General features: G+C 36.1%; 1 protein-coding gene across 5 annotated transcripts in view; it reads left to right on the plus strand.

Moving 5' to 3' along the window:
- The window catches only part of PPHLN1 (periphilin 1), a 71,304-nt gene that overhangs the window by 3,172 nt on the left and 49,138 nt on the right, over window positions 1-18,994 (plus strand). For 2 of the 5 annotated variants that reach the window (XM_069802204.1, XM_069802205.1), the window contains exons 2-6: window positions 1,571-1,618; window positions 2,734-2,825; window positions 3,897-3,953; window positions 5,978-6,157; window positions 7,101-7,162. In XM_069802204.1, coding sequence (XP_069658305.1) covers window position 1,618; window positions 2,734-2,825; window positions 3,897-3,953; window positions 5,978-6,157; window positions 7,101-7,162 — 392 coding nt within the window. In that variant the 5' untranslated portion in view covers window positions 1,571-1,617. The remainder of the gene's footprint in view (window positions 1-1,570; window positions 1,619-2,733; window positions 2,826-3,896; window positions 3,954-5,977; window positions 6,158-7,100; window positions 7,163-18,994) is intronic. The other 3 variants (XM_069802207.1, XM_069802208.1, XM_069802206.1) reach the window with 2 other exon arrangements.

Here is an 18,994-nt window from a genome sequence, read left to right on the forward strand (position 1 = left end):
ATTTTGAGCAATGTACTCGATGGTTAATTCTGTCTGATTAATTTTCTTCATTTCATTCCACTAAATACAAAATATTCTTCACTTCTGAGATTTTTCTTCCACCTCCGTACTTCTTGTCTGATACAGTTGTGTATTTTTTTTTCTTCAGTCTGTTGACTTTTGTGATAGTATATCTCTACCTTTTCTCCAGCTTGTGTTTTTGTTTTGTCAAAATACTGGTGATATTCTTGCTAGTGGGAGTGAGGTCCATCGACAATGATAAAAAACACTCCCATTTTTATAAGCCTTTCTGCCTGATAATATAACAGAGCGTGTACATGAATGTCGGTGCCTGCTGCCAGTGATTTGTGATGGGATGTTGGATGTGGCATGACTGACAGAGAGCAGCGTGGTGTCTAAGCTTGCCCTTAGCTTCAGCCTGCAGTGCGTAGCTTTTTGAACCCTGTGTTCAGTTAACAGTTTCAGTAACTGCTGCAGGCAGCAGGGCGTGGACCCTACTGTATTTGTCAATATGCAAAAAAACCCCCACTGGAGAACCTTATCTGAATCCAGCTTCTAGTATTTGCTGTTGGTCTAAAAACCCAGTGAGGCTCGCCATCAGGTACCAAAGTCTGTGCGGATGTGCGAGGCGGGTGGGTGGGTGGGTGGGCTGCGGACGCGCAGGCGCCGTGGGAGGCTCAGGTGCTCTCTGGCCATCAGCGGGTATGGACGGAGGGAATGGTCCACCTTGGGGCAAGGGCTGGGTGTGGGGAACCAGCGGCAAAGTGTTTTGAGAAAGAGCAGGACAGCAGACGCTCTAGCTCTTGCCCTTACCAAAACCAGGACCTACCAAACTCCCATTGATTTAGTCAGCTTTTGATTTATAATCCGTGGCTACATCAGACTAGTCCTGTGTCTTGGTTATGGAACGTACTTAAGGTCAAGTCTGTCATAAAATGGAACAGAGTTTTAAGAAGGTACTCTGGTTTGTTTGTACCAATGGTAGGGTCAAAATCTGAACGTACAGGCTTATTAACAGTTGAGGAAGGAGCTACTTCGTCAGGATTTATTATCTATTACCAAAGGAAAAACATTTGTTAAATCAAACTTTTCATTAACCTCTCATCACATGCAAGTGAGTCTTATTTTTCTCTACTTAATGATATTGAAAGACACTGAAATAAATGTAAGTTAAGTGAATATATTTAATACTTTTCTGAGTGTTTTTAAGAAAGCAGTTACAGTAGTTTCCAAAAGCTGTTGCTAACAAATGGAAGAAAAGCTGAGATAGTGAGTAAAAAGTGATAAAAGGGAAAGAAAACTCTGGAATTTATTAGGAAAGTGTTGTATCTGTAATAATTTGTCACGGGAAGTTTTTTGATATTGTGAATTCAGCTGAGTAGTTAATATTCTTTCTTAATCGAGTGTAGTGAATTACTCTACTAATTCAGACAAGTCTTGGGGATGGGCAGTCGAAAGACTTAGATTTTAAATGTCTGGTTTACTTAAAAGAAAAAATGTACTTATGAATATATATATATATATATATATATGCACTTTTTGCTAACTTCAGTTTCTTTTTTTTTGGTAGGTAATTGAATGGGTCTTCCGAAGCAGAGTTGCTAAAACTGACGGAAAAGTAAGTATGAGAGTGTTTGTTGTTTTTCACAAAAATATGTATCTGACTTAGTGCTGCCTCTGTTTACAGTTAGTATACCCTTTAGTCTTATTGTTTCTTAACATCTATAATAATTAATATTTTTATATAGCCTTGTAAGTCTATTTCCAGTTAAAAGTTTCTATTTTGTGGAATTAGATGTTACGTATTTCTCCTTCTGAATATGTCCTGCTGTTTCTTTTTCTTATTGATTATTTTTCATAGCTAGAGCTACCATTGTGAAGGGAAACTTTGAAAAATAAAATTCTAGAAATTTCTTACCTATTTTCAATGAAATATAGTATATAATTTGTCACCTTTATAACCATCAGAAAGGTTTCAGCCCCTCAAGTTTGTGTTGTCTGACATAGCATGACTAGAATCTCTTGTGCTGATGGTTTACTTCCACCTGTATTTAGTTAGTAATTTTGACTTTGAAAGTCACCTTTCTTTGGAAGGAGCAATTTTTTGTGTTCTGCTGGCTACCAGTTCAAACCGGGAAAAATCTGTACATGAAGAATGCATTTCATTCATGTATTCAAAACATGGAGCTTTGTGCTAACTGAATGATGTGTTGTGTTTTAACCTCTTTCCAGGTGGTTGAGAGGATGAAATAATTCAAAGTTATTATATATGATATAAAAAAGTAGAAATTCTTCAATCTAATAAATAGGAGTTGAACTCTTTTTTTAAAAAAAAGTCCTCTATTTTTAGCAGAGCAATATCAAATTGCTATAAGGTATGTGTGTATGAATTTATATGCACAGCTGGTATTTGCAATGTGCATATATTTCAATAGAGCTGTTTATAGTATCCTTAAGTCCTGTAATTATATTGATAATACTGCACTAATTTCCATTTGTTCAGTTGTTCTTGCACTTACTGTGAGTTATTTTTGCTTTAAGTTCATTAATTACTTTCTATAACTAGATAGACTTACTTTTGAAAGGGCTAATTAAAAAAAAGTGTATGTAGAGGGCTTGTGCATAATACATTATAGTGGGAGAAGTCCAGGAACCTTTATTTCTATGCTTGTTATCCTTTCGTCTATTCATAATGAGTCTGGTTTTGGCTAATTGGATTTTCATTGTCTTTAGTGGCATATCGAAGAGATGAAATGTGGTCTGAAGGGCGATATGACTATGAAAGAGTTCCAAGAGAACGTCTCCCTCCAAGGATTCATCCTGATGTAAGTGTATAGTATGTCTCCTTAGCGTTATACTGTTATACCTTTATGCCATGACTTGTTCCATAAGGGCTGGATTTATGTACATATTTATGTTCCTAGTATACCCCAAGTTCCATTCTTTTCTCATTCATTTAAGCCAATAGTCTAGCAAGTGCATCTGCACAGAGATAATAGGATGCCTACAAAATTAAATCTTGTAATTTTTTTTCAAAACTATTGAAAGTGTTTAAGAATATTTGTATTTTGATAAATTGATATTTTTTTTGGTGTAATTCTTTGTGTAATTCAACACAGGATTTTTAATAACGTCTGGAGAACCAAAGGCCATACCGTGTTGTATTTTTTCCCAGACTTTTTTTTTAATGTTAATACATCTTTGAAGTGATTTGAGGTGGTAAAATGACTATTTTCTTTATTGTTCTTGTCACCGATGCAGTTTTTTGCTATGATGCTTAAAGTATAGAAGGAAATGTTTGTAACAAATGTTGAAAATACATCTTTGCTAAATTGTGTTTTGGAGTCTTGTAAGGGAAATGCTTATCAAGAAGAGTTTTGATGGAAATCTACTTTGTAAGCATGGAGACTTCTACTGTATGCTATGCTTGTAAAAGCAAATGCAGAAGCTATGCTTACTCTGCTGTAGAATAACTTTAGAATGCTTTTAGAAAAATCTCTGTGCCAAAGAGTTGGGTAATTTTTTTGGTTTTCCTCCTGGGTCCGATGTCTCTAAAGAAGAAAGAAAACAGGTTGTAGCTTTGTCTTTTTGAGCTATTATACCTTAAATACAACTTTAAGAATACTTTTTGATATTTCTGTTTACATGCTGTGCAATGTACATTTGGCAAAATAAAATTTCAGGTACCTGTGCCTGTTATCTGGCTTTTCTTTTAAATGTTGGAATAATAGCATAGCTGGTTTAGCATACTTTCTGGGTTCCCTCTGTCATATTTTCAGCTTATTGTTTTGGAAGCGTACCAGTGCTGGTAACTTGTTACCAAGTTATGTAGTCTTCTCTATTGCGTAGTGTATTAGTGTTTGGTTGCTCTGTGACGTTTTTAACTCTCTTTACAGGCAACAACAAAATTTCTGCATTTTCAGCAAACTGGAAATCAGATAAGTTTGCACAGGGTATTTAGCTGCTTCTGCAAAATATTTATGAGCAATAAGACATGAGGAAAGGCAGAATGTATTTTCAAGATTTTTATTTTTTTTAATCAATGTTTGACTTGACTAACACATTAATTTAATTTAACCATTGCAACAGTGGCATTCCTAAATTCTTTTAGTCTTTCAAGCTGACCAGGGAACATATGCATTATGAAAATTTACTTTACAATTTAAAAGATGTGATGCACTTATTTTGATGCAAGAATTAACTAGATTGATAGACAAACCAAGATCTGGTGTCTCTCTGCCTTGCTGAAAGATGGTTATGAAGCTTCTCGTACAGCTCTGGTGATTCAAGATAGTTGGCAGGCAGTTTCTGCCCTTGTAAGCCTGTGCCATTGTATCTGTGTCCACATGTAGAGGTCTGACTTAATTTTGACTAGACAAGTAATATGGAATTAATTTATTCAATCTATGAACAATCTTAGCATTTGCTGGTAGGTTAGTATGTTGGAACTGAAACATGCCAATGATACAGAATGAAGTATCTCTTGTTTGAGAGAGCAAAATGCTTGTCCTAATCTAAACTGGGTGCTAATTATATATCAAGTATAGAGCATAGTGAAAACACATGCTTTCAGATCCTGGTAAACAACATAAAGTTGCAAGCACTTGGCACAGTTAACCCTAAGTGGGTACACCTTGAGCTTTCATGTAACTATCCTTCTGTATGTCAATATAGTTATGCGATAGGGACTTCTGGGTGAGGCTGAAGCATGGAGCAGTTTTATTTTAGCTTCAGAGCACATCTTCTTTGTAAGACACCAAACTAAAAAAAAAATAAAAAAATATATACACGTTAAGGATGTTCAATGAGGTAAGGGTAGATCAAGCATTGTGTCCTTGTATGGATGTGTATGTAGTCTCTACTTTGCATCAGTATGGCTGTAGGCTGGCTTTGGATTGCCCTCTAGTGAATTTGTTGGGTGGTCTCTGAAATCAGAACTAACTTTTTTTGCATGACAATATTTAGCAGTTTGTGAATTTAATGTTGTTGGTTTTTTTTACAAAAAATGCATTAAATTCTGACTTCTGCTGCTGTTACAAAAACTAGTTTGAGTATCTTTCCCTGCCTCCAACCTGCACATGCTAACTCAAATCTCTGCATTTATAGCCTGTGTTTTTAAGGCCCATAGAAAAAATAACTTGCTAAAGGAAGAAGACTTAAAATACAAGGTCTTGCATTCATGTTTTTGTTTGCTTTTTATTTGCAGTTGACTGATATAATACTTAGTTCTAGAAAATTGAATTTGTATCCTTTGCAACTGTGCAATTTGTGCTTAATAAACAAAGGATTTCTGTAATTGGTAAATGGTGCATGACATTTTATTTGAAGGAAATACAATAAATTAATTTTGCATTCTAGCAAAAAGCTATCCAAAACTTGCATTATAAGAAAAACCAAGTGTTAAAACTCTGTCACTTGAATACTCGGATCACCTACTGTGTTGTATTGAGGAGGTGCTTATCTGTTCAGATTATTAAGCAAAGACTGTCTTCACTGTAATCTCCATAGTCTGGAGGATGTTATGGAAATTAAGAAAATTGACAGTGTTTTCAAATGGGCTCTGTGTTTTACAGGCATTACAGGAGTAACTTTCTTTACTGCGTTCCTAAGTTAACATAAAAGTCTCTGAGAAACACATGTAGCTAATGTGTAAAAAAAAGTAGCTGATGCTTAGAAGGTAGCTAATGCTACTGCTTTAAACTTTCAAAAGAAACTTAAACCATGTTGAAAATTTTCCCTCTAATTAATCTTGTAATGCCTAAGGATTGCATCTGAATGGTGTCCGTTTAGATTTAGTAAGTTATTCCACCATCAGACTGGCATGATTTTTAATGTTTGTTGCTCCCCTGTGCTATTTCAGCTTTTAAGATTATTATAGTCCCATATTTAGAAATAACTTCTTGTTTTTATTTTTGTGTATTTACTATAGGTTTCCAGCTGTTAAAAGCAATATGATTTTGTTTGTGTTGTCTTTTAGGATGATTACCATAGAGTAGTAAACATTGTGCCCAAGAAACCACCGCTGCTTGAAAGACCTGGGGATGGGAATTATAGTAGGTATGATGATTACAGTCACACTGAATACAGAGACTATGAAGAGGGTCGCAGTTTTGCCCATGAACGAAGAAGTGGCCCTCCACACCGAGGTGTACGTAAGGTGATTCTTCTCACATGTTTATGATGTTTACTTGCTCATTAATGCTTGAATACTGAACAGCTAAAATATTATTTCAGAGAGAGCGTTGATGTTACTGCTGTTCTCATAAATTGAAAAAGAATGAGTAGAAAAAACATCCAGGTTTTGATACTTGGTGCTTTTTTGCTGTTACTGTGCTTCTAAGACTCTTGTGATTATATGGTAGTACCCGTTTGCTGCTTCTCATGGTTGCTAGCTACTCTGTTGACTTAGAAGTCAAGAGCTCTTGTCTCAAGAGCTCTTGTCCAGCACTGTGGAAAGCTCAGAGTCTGAACTGGGAAAACAAAAGTGGCCAGAAGTCCTTTCTGTAATGCAGTGCAAAGTTATCTGGATGAATAGAAGAATGATTGCAAAATCTTTGTATTTAACAAATCCTTGCACATGCAACTTGTTGAATGTTGTCTACCTATCCTTCTAATTCGCACAGTTGTTCACTTATTTAAATTCTGTCATGATGTTGAATGCTTACCCCCCCCCCCCCCCAGTAGCTACACTGAAGTACAAAATTTATGGTCCCTTTGGAAAGTCATTGCTGTTGCCTCCTCCAACCCAGCTGTTTGAAATTCTGTAATTTCAAGCTATTGATGATAATTTACATTTCAATGAGGGTTTTTTTTTTTTTAAGCCAGGGCCTATATGTATAGTTCAGAAATTTATTTTAGTTTTTGTGTTTTGTACAGCATTGCAAAGTTGCTTTCTTTAGTATTGATAGAGGAAGAAAATAAGAGGAATGGGGTACAGTGAATAAACTGAGAGAAACCTTGCTGTGAATGATTAATACTTTCTTTTAGCTCATTAAATGCTTTGGTTTTGCAGTAAATAAGTACTATTTGGCAGCTAACTATACCTGACATCTGATGTTGAGGTACACGTCACACAATTGTTTTGCATGTGTGTTTTGCAGGATGAATCAGGATACAGATGGCCAAGGGATGATCATCCTATAAGTCGGCAGCCTGAATACAGGTATTTTATAAGACTTTGTAGTAGTGCCATGCATAGGCTGGGACTACTTAGGGCATTTTTAGTTTGTTATGAAACCAGTTTGTGGAGCAGAGCAGTGAAATGGCAGGGATATGGGAAAGGACATCTGTTGGAAAAAAAGATGATAGTAGAAAAGTGGTTTCTAGTTATATTGTTTGAAATACAAATTAAATAAATGGTATGACGTGAAAGTCTCTATTTTAGTATTTGTTTAGTAAGGATAAGAGGCATAATGGTAGCATCTTTAGGTTGTTAGCCTGGGACTGTTAAGTAATTTAGTGCATCTCCCTGATCAGTCCCACTTTTTATATAACTTCAGAGAATTCTTTGGTCTAATACTTGCTTCTGTGACTGCAGTACCTTGGGGTGACAATACAGTGGAAAGATACCTGTGCCACTTTAAAGGTTGGTGGGGTGAATAAATGGGATTATGAAGTTCACCATAGCCTTGTTCTGACCTCCCTGTTTTCTCAGCTGGACTAATGAGTAGATTTTTCTATCATGCATTATGTTAATTTCTGCGAGCACCTCTTGGTCCGTACCTTGGGTTCCTGTCTATGAAATGTAAGGAATAGTACTAAACAGTAGGGCTGGAACATACATATGCCTGCAATGATGTTTGATATGGGATTATTTGATATGATAAATAAAGTGCACAGGATAATGTTACACTCAAAATTAATGGACAAAGATGAAACTCACCTTAAATATTCAGACAAGAATTAATTGTTAGTATTACTGAAATATTAACAGTCTAATCTAAGAATGTAATCTCATGCTGTACTTTTATATGCCACATCCTGTGTTTCCACTTCTCAGGGTGTCTGCTATTACACCAGGCCTGTATTTCTGAATACTGCATCTCAGGGTGTTAGTCATAAATACCTTATTCTACATAGAATAACTCCTTATTGCTATCTATATAAAACTATGGTTGTACTATACAAAAATCAACAACAGTAAACCAATTTAGCTATAGACACCTGGTCAGTTAGAAAAATTGCTTTTAAACCTGCACCAAGTTAAAAAACAAGACTTCAGGCAGGTCGGGGAAAAGCTCAGACAGTTGCAAAGCCTCAATCTTGAGGCCTTGCAAACACAATATGAAGCTGCTAGAAGCGATGGCAATACAGTGCTACACAGTTGCAGGGAGATATCTATTCCTTTGAATGTGATGATTTAGATGTAGTGTAAGTAGGTTATTACATAACTTCACCATAAAAAATCGTTCATATACCATAAGGGTTTGTGTGCATTAGACTTCTCTTAAAATTGTGTTCTTGGGGCTAGAAGCAACAGTAAAGGGTTTTGAAAAGTAGTAAAAGAATCAGTTGTTCAAAGCTGGGGGAAAAAAAAAAAAAAAAAAAAGACTGAGAAGACTGAGTTAGTGCCAGGCCGTGTATTTTACACAGAACAAGAGTGGCACCCAGTGGTCAAAAAGATTGTCTTAAATGCATCCTGATTTCTTCCGTTTAAAATGTGAGGATAAAATGTCAGCTCGTTTTGTTGAAGGCTTTAAAAATGTGTTGTGAGGTAGGTGATGGTCCCATCTGAGTCTTTATTATGTATTTCAGAATATGTAACTGTTATACAACTGCAGTAACACTATGGAAGAATTTCATGAAGATACTTGGTTCAGATGAGGGTATGAGAATGTATTTGCAATTGAATGAAGCCCTACTGATTTATTATATAAATATGCATTAGCATGTCAGAAGTCTGACTGTACAGAAGAGCACAGGGATAGTAAATAACCTTGGACCTAAAATCCTGTGATCAGACTGCTAAACACTTGTAGTATTACAAGCTTTGTAATAAACTTAATTATTATTTTTTGCACGCTGCTCACTATTGAGCTATGTAGTGGATCTCAGCAGAGGAAAGTGAAGTACAGTACTTGGTATCTGTTGTCTCCTGTGGTGAAAACACTAATTACTTTATATTTCAAAGACACTTGCACTACAAAACATGAGATTAAAAAGTGATTATATGCGAAAATGCTTTCACTTTGGATATGATGAAAGTTATTTTGGGTAAGTTCTTCTGGAGTACATATAAATATTTTTTTTTTTCTTTGAGGTAGTAGAAGGAGATTTAAGATTACTTTAACCAGAAGTACTTTTTAAAAAATTGCATCGAATATGGCTAAAACAGTACAAAGCTAGATTTGTGAAGCTAAAAACACTCAGGAGACTTATAAAGTTAATGGGTTTTCATAGTCAGTACAGTGACTATAAATTCTAAAAAGAATAGCTCTTTTATTGACATAAATAATCAGTTTTCTTGAGTATTTTAAAAAACTCATTCAGCAGCTAAAAATGTGCTGTAAGAAGTTGTCAATATTATGTTTATCATTTCCTCTTAAGCATTAATCATTCACATTTTCCTGCTTTGATTATGGCACCTTAACTGTTAAAAAGTAGTTTCTGATTTCCTACTCTTTCCAATTTTGTTCCCCTATCTTTCTTTGGAGTGCTGAAAAACATTACTCAAGATTCTCCCAAAGTAAAAGAAGCTGCTTATCTGGAATATCAAAAATCCTTCAATGATGCAGAATTTTGGGGGGCAAAACTTTCCTATGTTGAAGAAATCAGCTGTTAAGTTTTTTGGAGTGTGGGGGGTTTATTTTTTTTCTTTTTGTTTTTGTTGCTACTGCTGTGGTTTCTTTTGTGATTTTTTTTTTTTTAAATTTTTTTTTTAAGCAGCTTGTCTTTTCCTGAAGAATAGGAAGTGCATGCTTATTTAGCAGTTGCATAGCTGTGGCTTGAGCTGTGATGTGGTCGTTGACCACCAGCAATTAATTCTCCATGAGTGACGAGGGGATTGTTGAGGTTCTACCGCTTGGCTTAGCTGTCTTTTTTTCTTGCCTTCTTTCTTCTTATGGAGTTATGCTCCAGTTTCCAAGCAGCTGCCAGTTGCCAATAGTCTACTATTGAGCAGAGTGTTACTGATCCTTCTGCTCTTTCCTGGACCGCTCAGTTCTTGAGAGTTGTTAGCCCTGTTTTATACTATGCTCAGTGAACAGCTTTCATCCTGACCATGACTCCTTTAGGGTAGCATCATTTTTTATATGTAAAAAATAAGGTAATTCAGAGGATGTGCTGGGCATAGATTTCAAAATGAGTTCCCAGCCCTTTTTCTCCTGTTCTGACCTAAGGGATTCTTGCTGGATTTCTGAACTGCAGGAACTGATGTGGATTGTGTAACCTTGCAGTCATAGTTTGGTTTGAAGTGCCTCTTCGTTCAAGCCTAGTCGGCATGTACAAAGAATTGTACATCAAAGCAGAATATGTTAGTTTGGAGAACAGAGAATTTTCTGCGCCCGTGATGACGGTCTTAATGTCTTGGTCGCTGATGCTATGAGAATTTTGAAACTTGGAAATTATGAGAGGAGTAGAGATCAAATAACATATGACTTCTCTGTACATTTATCTTTTACTGATGTTGATCACTTCTAGGGCTGTGTAACTACTTGTCTTTAATGATATATCAAACTCACTTATTCAAAACACATTATTTTATGCATGTTAGTTTTTGAAAACTTGCAGGGAACTATGGTGTTATATGTTGCAGAACTCAAATTTTACAGTACTTCTGCATGGGCCCTCATAGCAACGGATTTTGCATACAAGTTCATTTTTATAAAGTCACATGAACTTTTCAGTGAGAACTGCTTTAGAAGATTGTTAGCTGCTGTTCACTTTAGTCATACCAAATTTTAATCCTTTTGAGTGCACAGAGCATTACTTCATTCTTTTTTTTCTAGCCAAACTGAGTTCATAAGATGTGAAATATGCAAAACTTGGCAACTTAAGATGGGTAAGACTCATCTTCAAAGAGAAATTACAAAATGACGCACTTGTAAATCCCAGCTATACATGCATTAAATTTGATCCTTAAAATTATCTGAGGTCCAGATTTTTGTAAAATAAGGATTGCCATATTTGTAGACAAAGTACTCTGCATTAGTAGTAATGTTGGTTCATATAATATAGACTCCTGGGAAGTGGCTCACGTAGGACATTTTGAATATCTCCTCTAAAGTTGTTGATATGAGTAAGTTTTCCTTTGTTAGTAAAGGAAACTTGCTGCTACTACATGTGTTCTTTTGTTTATTGGTGGTTGTTGGTGGGTTTTTTTTCATGTCCTGTGTAAAATTAGGAAGTCTTAGTCCAGTCTTAATACTAATGCATTTGTGTATATAAAACACATCTGCTTATCTGTGGTGGGCACAGGAAATATTTTATAATAAATAGAATAATAAAAAAGTAATTTTGATGCTAGAAATGAAAGAAAACTGTCTGGCAAAATGTTGAAACTTAATTTTAAACAAGTAGTGATCTGTGAACAACTAAGATTAATTAGTCAGTTCTTTTATTTTGTTTTGGAAATCCTTTAAATCAATGGCATGCCTGTCCTCTGAAAATTTTACGTGCCTTTCTGAACATTAAACTTAAAGTTACCTCTTTAGGGTAACTATTTTTGTAGATGCATAAACCTTCACAGTGAGATTGTGTTTACTGAAGACCATGGAGACAGTTGGTAGCAGAGTGGGGGATAGAAGCCTAGCAATTGTGGCTTTGTGATCTCTGCTTGAACTACTCTTCCATTTGGTGATTCACCCCTTGCAGGTGCAGTATGTGATGACAGGATGTTCTAGAGGAGTGGTGTGAAGATTGTACATTAAGAAGAAAATTGTTCTTTGGCAAGAATGGTTATTTTAAACAAAACCATTGATGAGAGAGTCTCCAGGTAGAAGTTAAGGGTCACTGACTCTTCTCTCAATAAAGCAGGACTTAATATTGAGGGTTCAGATGTGTCACAGGCCAAGGCAGTTATCTTTACATTGTCATTGTGCAATCACCTTGGAATTACAGGGGGTAGCTTGTTTCTTCTTCCATCCCTGCCGCCCTGCCCCATATGTATTCTCTAATGAATGAAACAGTGAACCTGTTTAAATATTTTATACTCATTTAAAACAGTGTATTATATTGTGGGAGGTCTTTAGGCTTTCGATTTAAACTTTCTTGTAATGTAAACTGATCTTTGTCTTGGTTATAGAAGAGAAACTTAGCCAAAGGGATTTATGAGATGGTGTTAAAAATGTACGTAAGTCTGCTGTTCTGTTGCAATATTTGACAGGTCTTAAGGGACACCATACAAGAACCTCATTCTTCATTAAAAAACATGTGTGGAGGGAAATAAATATGGCAATCACCCAAAGAAAATGGTCTTGTTTTTCAGAGAGATTGATAAGCAGAGTTCTAATCATATTCATTAGCACATGTTTTTTTCTTTTAATAAATAAATAAATAAAATCTCTGCCAGAACATTGAACCTCTCAGGTATTCACACGAACTACTAGAGCAACTTGTTTATTCATATATGAAATTACACTTTCCTTATAATAGGTCATTGTGGTAGATTCGTTATACCTGTCTACAACTCCAGGCAAGGACTTGTCTGTGAAATCTTTAGTTCAGAAGACCCATTGTATTAGGCTGCTAGCTAAATTAGTTTACCTTGGCTTATGGTATTTGGGGGGGGTGGAAGGGGGAGTTAGAACTTTTTGGAACAAGATAATAGGTAATAGATAACTTGACTTAAAAGTAGATTCTGGCTTACACTAAACATTTAATGACTTCATATTACACTTCATGTCTTATGCAGCAGTCTTACTGATTCAGTAGTTGCAACATTTTCTTTGAGGACTGTCTTCTGCTCCACTGCTTCTTTAGCTCTTCTGTGCTTGGGACAACCAACTTGTTTGCAAACTGAGATTTATGTTTTATAATTTGATTTTCATTACTTGGCCAAAATTATATATGTCTAATTGTATTACTAATGCTTTGGGTTCCTTTGGACCACAGGTTTTTATTTTGAATGGATATTAAGAACTTGAATCTTTTCATGCAGATATCACTTAGTGTTTTAAAACTGCCTCTGCTGAAGGCTCTATATAACTAAGAACAGTTTGGGACTGTCCACTATTGCAGGTCAATGCAATCAGAAGTAAAGAAATTTCAATTCAGATAAGTCTAGTTTTGTTGCTGTCATGAATCTCTTTCCTCCATTTAACTTAGAACCCAGAGACTTAAAACTATGTATGGGAACACTGGCTGTTTTCTTACTACGAATATTATGTCAAACTGAGTTTCTGCTGCTACTTATGTTGGTCAGAACAGCTTTATTTATATCTAGATTATACTAGAAATGTCATTCAAAGCAAGACTGCTGTCACTCCGCTTCTGAAATGTTTGTCACTTGAGAGAATGGGGAGAAAAGGAGAGACTGGTGGACAGGGTTTCAATTGTAGAATTTTTTTTGCCCCCACCCTACAATGTAAAAATATGGGGATGAGGTAAAAATTCCTCTTGTTTTCAACTGGATTTTTTTGCACGTTTCAGCTAATTGTGGGGTTATTCTGTAAGGTGAATGTTGCTTTCACTGGCAGCTAGTTGTAGCTGTTGAATGACTGCTTTTAATTTTAAAATATTTTTATTTGCGTAATTATTGACCGTGATCATTATGGAAGGCCCATTTTCTTTTATTTCTTTGCAGAATTTCTCATTCCCATTCTAAAAAACATGTTTGTTTTCAAAAATTGCTTCCTGATAATTTTATTCCTTATAGCGGATCTTGTGGCACTCTCATTTAATTGCTTATGCAATTTCCATCTCTGGTTGAGGAGAAGGAGTTTAAACTTTAAAGTTATAATATATGCCGTATTGATAATTTAACTTTTTTCTTAACCATTTTTCCTGATGACCTTCTGAGGTCGGTGCCAGTATTCCTGCTATTCAGCCCTGGAACCTCCCACAGGAGTCTGAGCTGTGATTTTCTTTTTTTTTTTTTTTTTTTTTCTTCCTACCTGGTGGGAGACTCCTTTGACTGTTGTTGGTAACAGATGGGTCTGGCTGTTCTATTTCATTTTGGAATGATGTCATGGAAGCTTTGTTTTTCTAATCAAAACATTTCATAGTTTCTCATATATGGGAGTTGTCAAATTAGCAGAACTTCCTACTACCTGTTTTTTTTTTCCTGCTGAGCTTGTAAATATACAGCATCATGCAGTAAAGCTTACCTTTCATATGAAGTGTAGAACGGTTCTAAATCTTGGTTTTAACTCTGAGAGCTGTAAGAGAATACTCGGTAAGCTTGTTTCTGAAAAGCATAATTACAAATAGGTAATTTCAGATTCTGTGTGTATGGTATTTCTTATACTTTGATCCTTTGAAATATTTCAGTTACATTTAAATATGGTCTCTATGTTGTGACTCTAAAGGACTGACAAAGTATTCTTTGGCCTAAAGACAGGTTGTTATATTCTTCTCAAAGAACATTTTGGTATTCTTAAAACCCCAGCCTGAATTATTGTTGAATAAAGAACAGCTAGGTAGTAAATTGGCTTTTATTTATTTGACAACAATTACAGTAAACACACCAAATTTGGTAACAAAAAACCTAGACGTTTTCATCACAGCAGTTCTCAACTGCTATCATGTTTATTTAATTTGCTTTTGATCCAAACCTATATTATGTTTTAAGGATCTATGGCTTTTTGTGTGTATAACTATTTCCCACTGCAGTTTTTGTAAGGTTGTAAATTGTCATATGAAATTAGTGTCATCAGTATATTTTTTTACAGTGGTTATTGCATGAGAACTGTTTATGACAGTTATTAGTATGTTATGATATAGACGTGTCGTGGTTTAACCCCAGCTGGTAACTAAGCACCACACAGCTCTTGCTCACTCCCCCCCACCTAGTGGGATGAGGGAGAGAATCAGGGATAAAAAGTAAAACTTGTGGGTTGAGATAAGAACAGTTTAATAGAACAGAAAGGAAGAAACTAATAATGATAATAATAACAATAATAAAAATAATAATAATAGAAGGATTGGAATATACGAAACAAGTGACGGACAATGCAATTGCTCACCACTCACCGACCGATGCAGCGATCCCCCCAGGCCAACTCCTCCCAGTTTCTATACTGGGCATGACATCACATGGTCTGGAATACCCCTTTGGCCAGTTGGGGTCAGCTGTCCTGGCTGTGTCCCCTCCCGAGCTCTTGTGCCCCTCCAGCCTTCTTGCTGGCTGGGCATCAGAAGCTGAAAAATCCTTGGCTTGGTAAAAACACTACTTAGCAACAAGTGAAAACATCAGTGTGTTAGCAACATTCTTCTCATACTGAATCCAAAACCTAATGCTGTACCAGCTACTAGAAAGAAAATTAATTTTATCCCAGCTGAAACCAGGATAAGATGTAAGGAAAAATTCAGTAGTGTGTGCAAACTCAGTTAAATTTTGTAATAACATGGATTTGTTGCTTAAAACTCAGTCACGTTTTGGGAAAAGGATTATTTTCTTCTTATCAATGATGTTTACATAATGCTAATAAACTGTAAGGAGTTCCTCTGTTTACAACATAGGATAGGGCAACATGCCTAAAGATAAGATTATGTACCTCTACACTGTAAGATCTTGGCTAACACCTCACTTTAAAGAAGACTTTAAAAAGCAAGCTCATCTGGTCCAGTTTTATAGCTAGCATTATAATCAGGTGGTAGATGGTATCAAACTAGCAAGTTAATGCTGTATTGGAAAATAATGAAGCAAACTCCTGTGGGTAGTACTTGATTATTCTGGAAGGGTTTCCTAACAAACATGTTGAAAAACAGCTAGGTACTGAGAGACAGTAGGGAGGGAAAGAGAAGGGAGTCTAGTCTCCCTTCGAGTCCAGACAACTACTGTTAAGATGGGCATCTAACTAAATTGTCTCATCGACTAGCCATTGAATTGGCTTAATTAATGCAGTCATGGCTTTCTCAGGACGGGGAGTATTGTCACAAAGGACTTGTACATGATTTCCCTTAGGAAGATAAATTCTTGATCTGTTAGGTTCCAGGGACTTGTTTGTTGTATTTTGTACATACTAAATATTTCAGGGAATTTAATTCCCATTGAGAGAGGGTGGGAATACTAGGATGAGCTTTGCTTAAATGTTGTTTCTTCACATGAATGCGAGTTGCTCCCCTGCCTTAATTGATGAAATGAGATGCGCTGTAAATTTCAGTAGAGGAGAGAAAAAAATTTGGTGTTACTGACAGTATAGGCATCCTTTTGTTGAGCATTTTGCTGCAAAGAGAAGATTTTTGATACGCCATTTCCACCTACTGCTGTGTTTGAGTGTGTTACCATCTACATTTGAGGAAAAGTTCATCAGTAAAGCAATTCCATGATCTCAAGCCATTTGTATTATTTTTAAAAGGTGATGCTATTTTTGCATGCTAACAAATTATTCTTAATGTTAGTCTTGACATTTATTCATGATACACATTTGCATAACCATACAAGGTTCTTTCCCTAGTATATGAAGCTTCGTAGTATTAGTTTGTGAGTTGATAACAAATGCTTTTGTCTAAGTGGAACTGAATATTGATGCCATGAGACACAACAATGTTGTGTCAGCCAGCTGTGGGAATGTCTTTCTCTTCTGAAATCTGACTTCTAACAGTCACATCGTGTTACATGAAGTCCTACCTTACCTAGTCTAGTATGCCTAATTATTTTTGGAAATTATGTTTGAGAGCATGTTTATGCAATTTGGAAGTAGAATGGAAAAGCTATTTTAATGTGTTGACTTAAAGAATCATAGAACGGTTTGGGTTGGAAGGGACCTTTAAAGGTCCCCTAGTCCAACCCCCCAGCAATGAGCAGGGACATCTTCAACTCGATCAGGTTGCTCAGAGCCCCCTCCACCCTGACCTAGAGTGTGTCCAGGGACGGCGCATCTACAGCCTCTCTGGGCAACCTGTTCCCATGTTTCACCACCCTCATCGCAAAAAATTTCTTCCTTCTATCTAGTCTAAATCTACCCTCTTTTAGTTTAAAACCATTACCCCTCATCCTATCGCAACAGGCGCTACTAAAAAGTCTGTCCCCATCTTTCTTTTAAGTCGCCTTTAAGTACTGGCAGGCTGCTATAAGGTCTCCCTGGAGCCTTCTCTCCTCCAGGCTGAACAACCCCAACTCTCCCAGCCTGTCCTCGTAGGAGAGGTGCTCCAGCCCTCTGACCATTTTTGTGGCCTCCTCTGGACCCGCTCCAACAGGTCCACGTCTTCCCTGTGCTGAGGACCCCAGAGCTGAACGCAGTACTGCAGGTGGGGTCTCACCAGAGCAGAGGGGCAAACCAATTCAGGTTTGATGAGGTACTAAATTCAATGTGTGTTCTGCAATTTTTATCTTACTAGATGCATTTTTTGGAAGAATTTTGTACAAGGATTATTTAAGTAAGGCAAAGGATTATGTTAACAGAGGAGGTTGAAGTGACAAGCAATGAATTATCTTCTTCAAAAACTCTCTTCAGCTACTGTTAATTTTATACCTTACTAAAACTCGTCTCTGTTAAACAGTATTCTGTTTAAAAATTTATCTTTGAATCTACATTTATTACAGCCAGAATATTGTGTTTTCACAATAGATATGTACTTAGACATGCTTAGATATGTACTTCTATTATTTTTAGAAAAAAAATATGTATTACTTCTTTGAGTCTTACTGATGCTTACTTTGACTACTCTAAAATTCTGCCAAGGGACCTCTTTTATTTATCATAGATAAATAAAAGTCATGAATGCAGTAAGGAGACTGATCTTTCTAAACTAAAAATCTGTTTCCACAGTAGTTTAAACCTATCTAAGCTGGTACCATTCCAGTCCTTCCCTCTCCCTGGTATTGCTGCGGGTGTTAATACTCTTCAATGAGCTGGTCCTGCATGCTAACCCACCGCAATCAATTAAATAATTATCTACCAGTTTGGTTGCCAGAGAGAAAATATCAATGCCAGGTTAGACATGGAGTGGGAATATGGTTTCAACGAAGGTTGAAAAGATTAGGATTGTAGCAGCACCAGTTTGAATCAGTATGACTTGTCATCGAGGTGCGCTCTAAAGTTAACTGTTATTAAATCACTGAAATAACTGAAGGCATACAGTAGTTGCAAAAGGATTTTTAATAAGGAGCTTACCCAAGGAGCATGGCTTGTTAAGTATGTTCAAGTAAGTGCTATTTGTGATATATAGGAAATGGCCTAAAAAATAAAGGGCGGGTGGGGGGGGAGGAGACGTTAATGTGTATTATAGTGATTGTAAACTGTAAGCAAAGTGAAAGGAAAAAGCAAACTGGAAAAAAAAAAGATAAAGCTACATGGCTGAATAATTTATAAGAGGAAATGTCTGTCTTAACTCGGGGCTTTCTGACTTTGAACAAACTACATACTTGACAGGGAGGAATGAGATCAAATAAGGAAAAAACCCATTATGTACAATAAAATTTTTCTTCATATACATATGGTATCTTTTATCTTCAGAAATCCAAAAGCAGAGGTAGTTTGCTAACTTTTATTTAAAATTGCTATGCAGAAGTCTGTACCAATATTACTAAACTTTTGGGGCAAAAGCAAATGAAACCTATTTGACCCAGTCGCTTCAAATTTCACTTTAAGAATAAAAACATAGCAATTTGTGGAGCATTTTTCTGATATAGAGAAAAATAGAGTGTTTTTCTGATTTATAAATCTCATTAAGGGATTTGGAAAGAGAAGAAAACTAAGTATAATAAGGGTATTGTGTGTCAGTATAACTGACATAAGATATTACTGCTTACAGACCTGTTCCACAACTTGCTCTTTCCTTTTGCAGCTTTTTATTGATAGTGTTAGAAAGTCAACCGCAAGGGTGGATCAACTCAGTATATACTAGTACAGTATATACAGTACTTGTTGCTTTCTCTTAAGTATTGATGAAC

The sequence above is a fragment of the Haliaeetus albicilla genome, chromosome 14 (genome assembly GCF_947461875.1).
Source record: "Haliaeetus albicilla chromosome 14, bHalAlb1.1, whole genome shotgun sequence".
Classification (NCBI taxonomy): Eukaryota; Metazoa; Chordata; class Aves; order Accipitriformes; family Accipitridae; genus Haliaeetus; species Haliaeetus albicilla.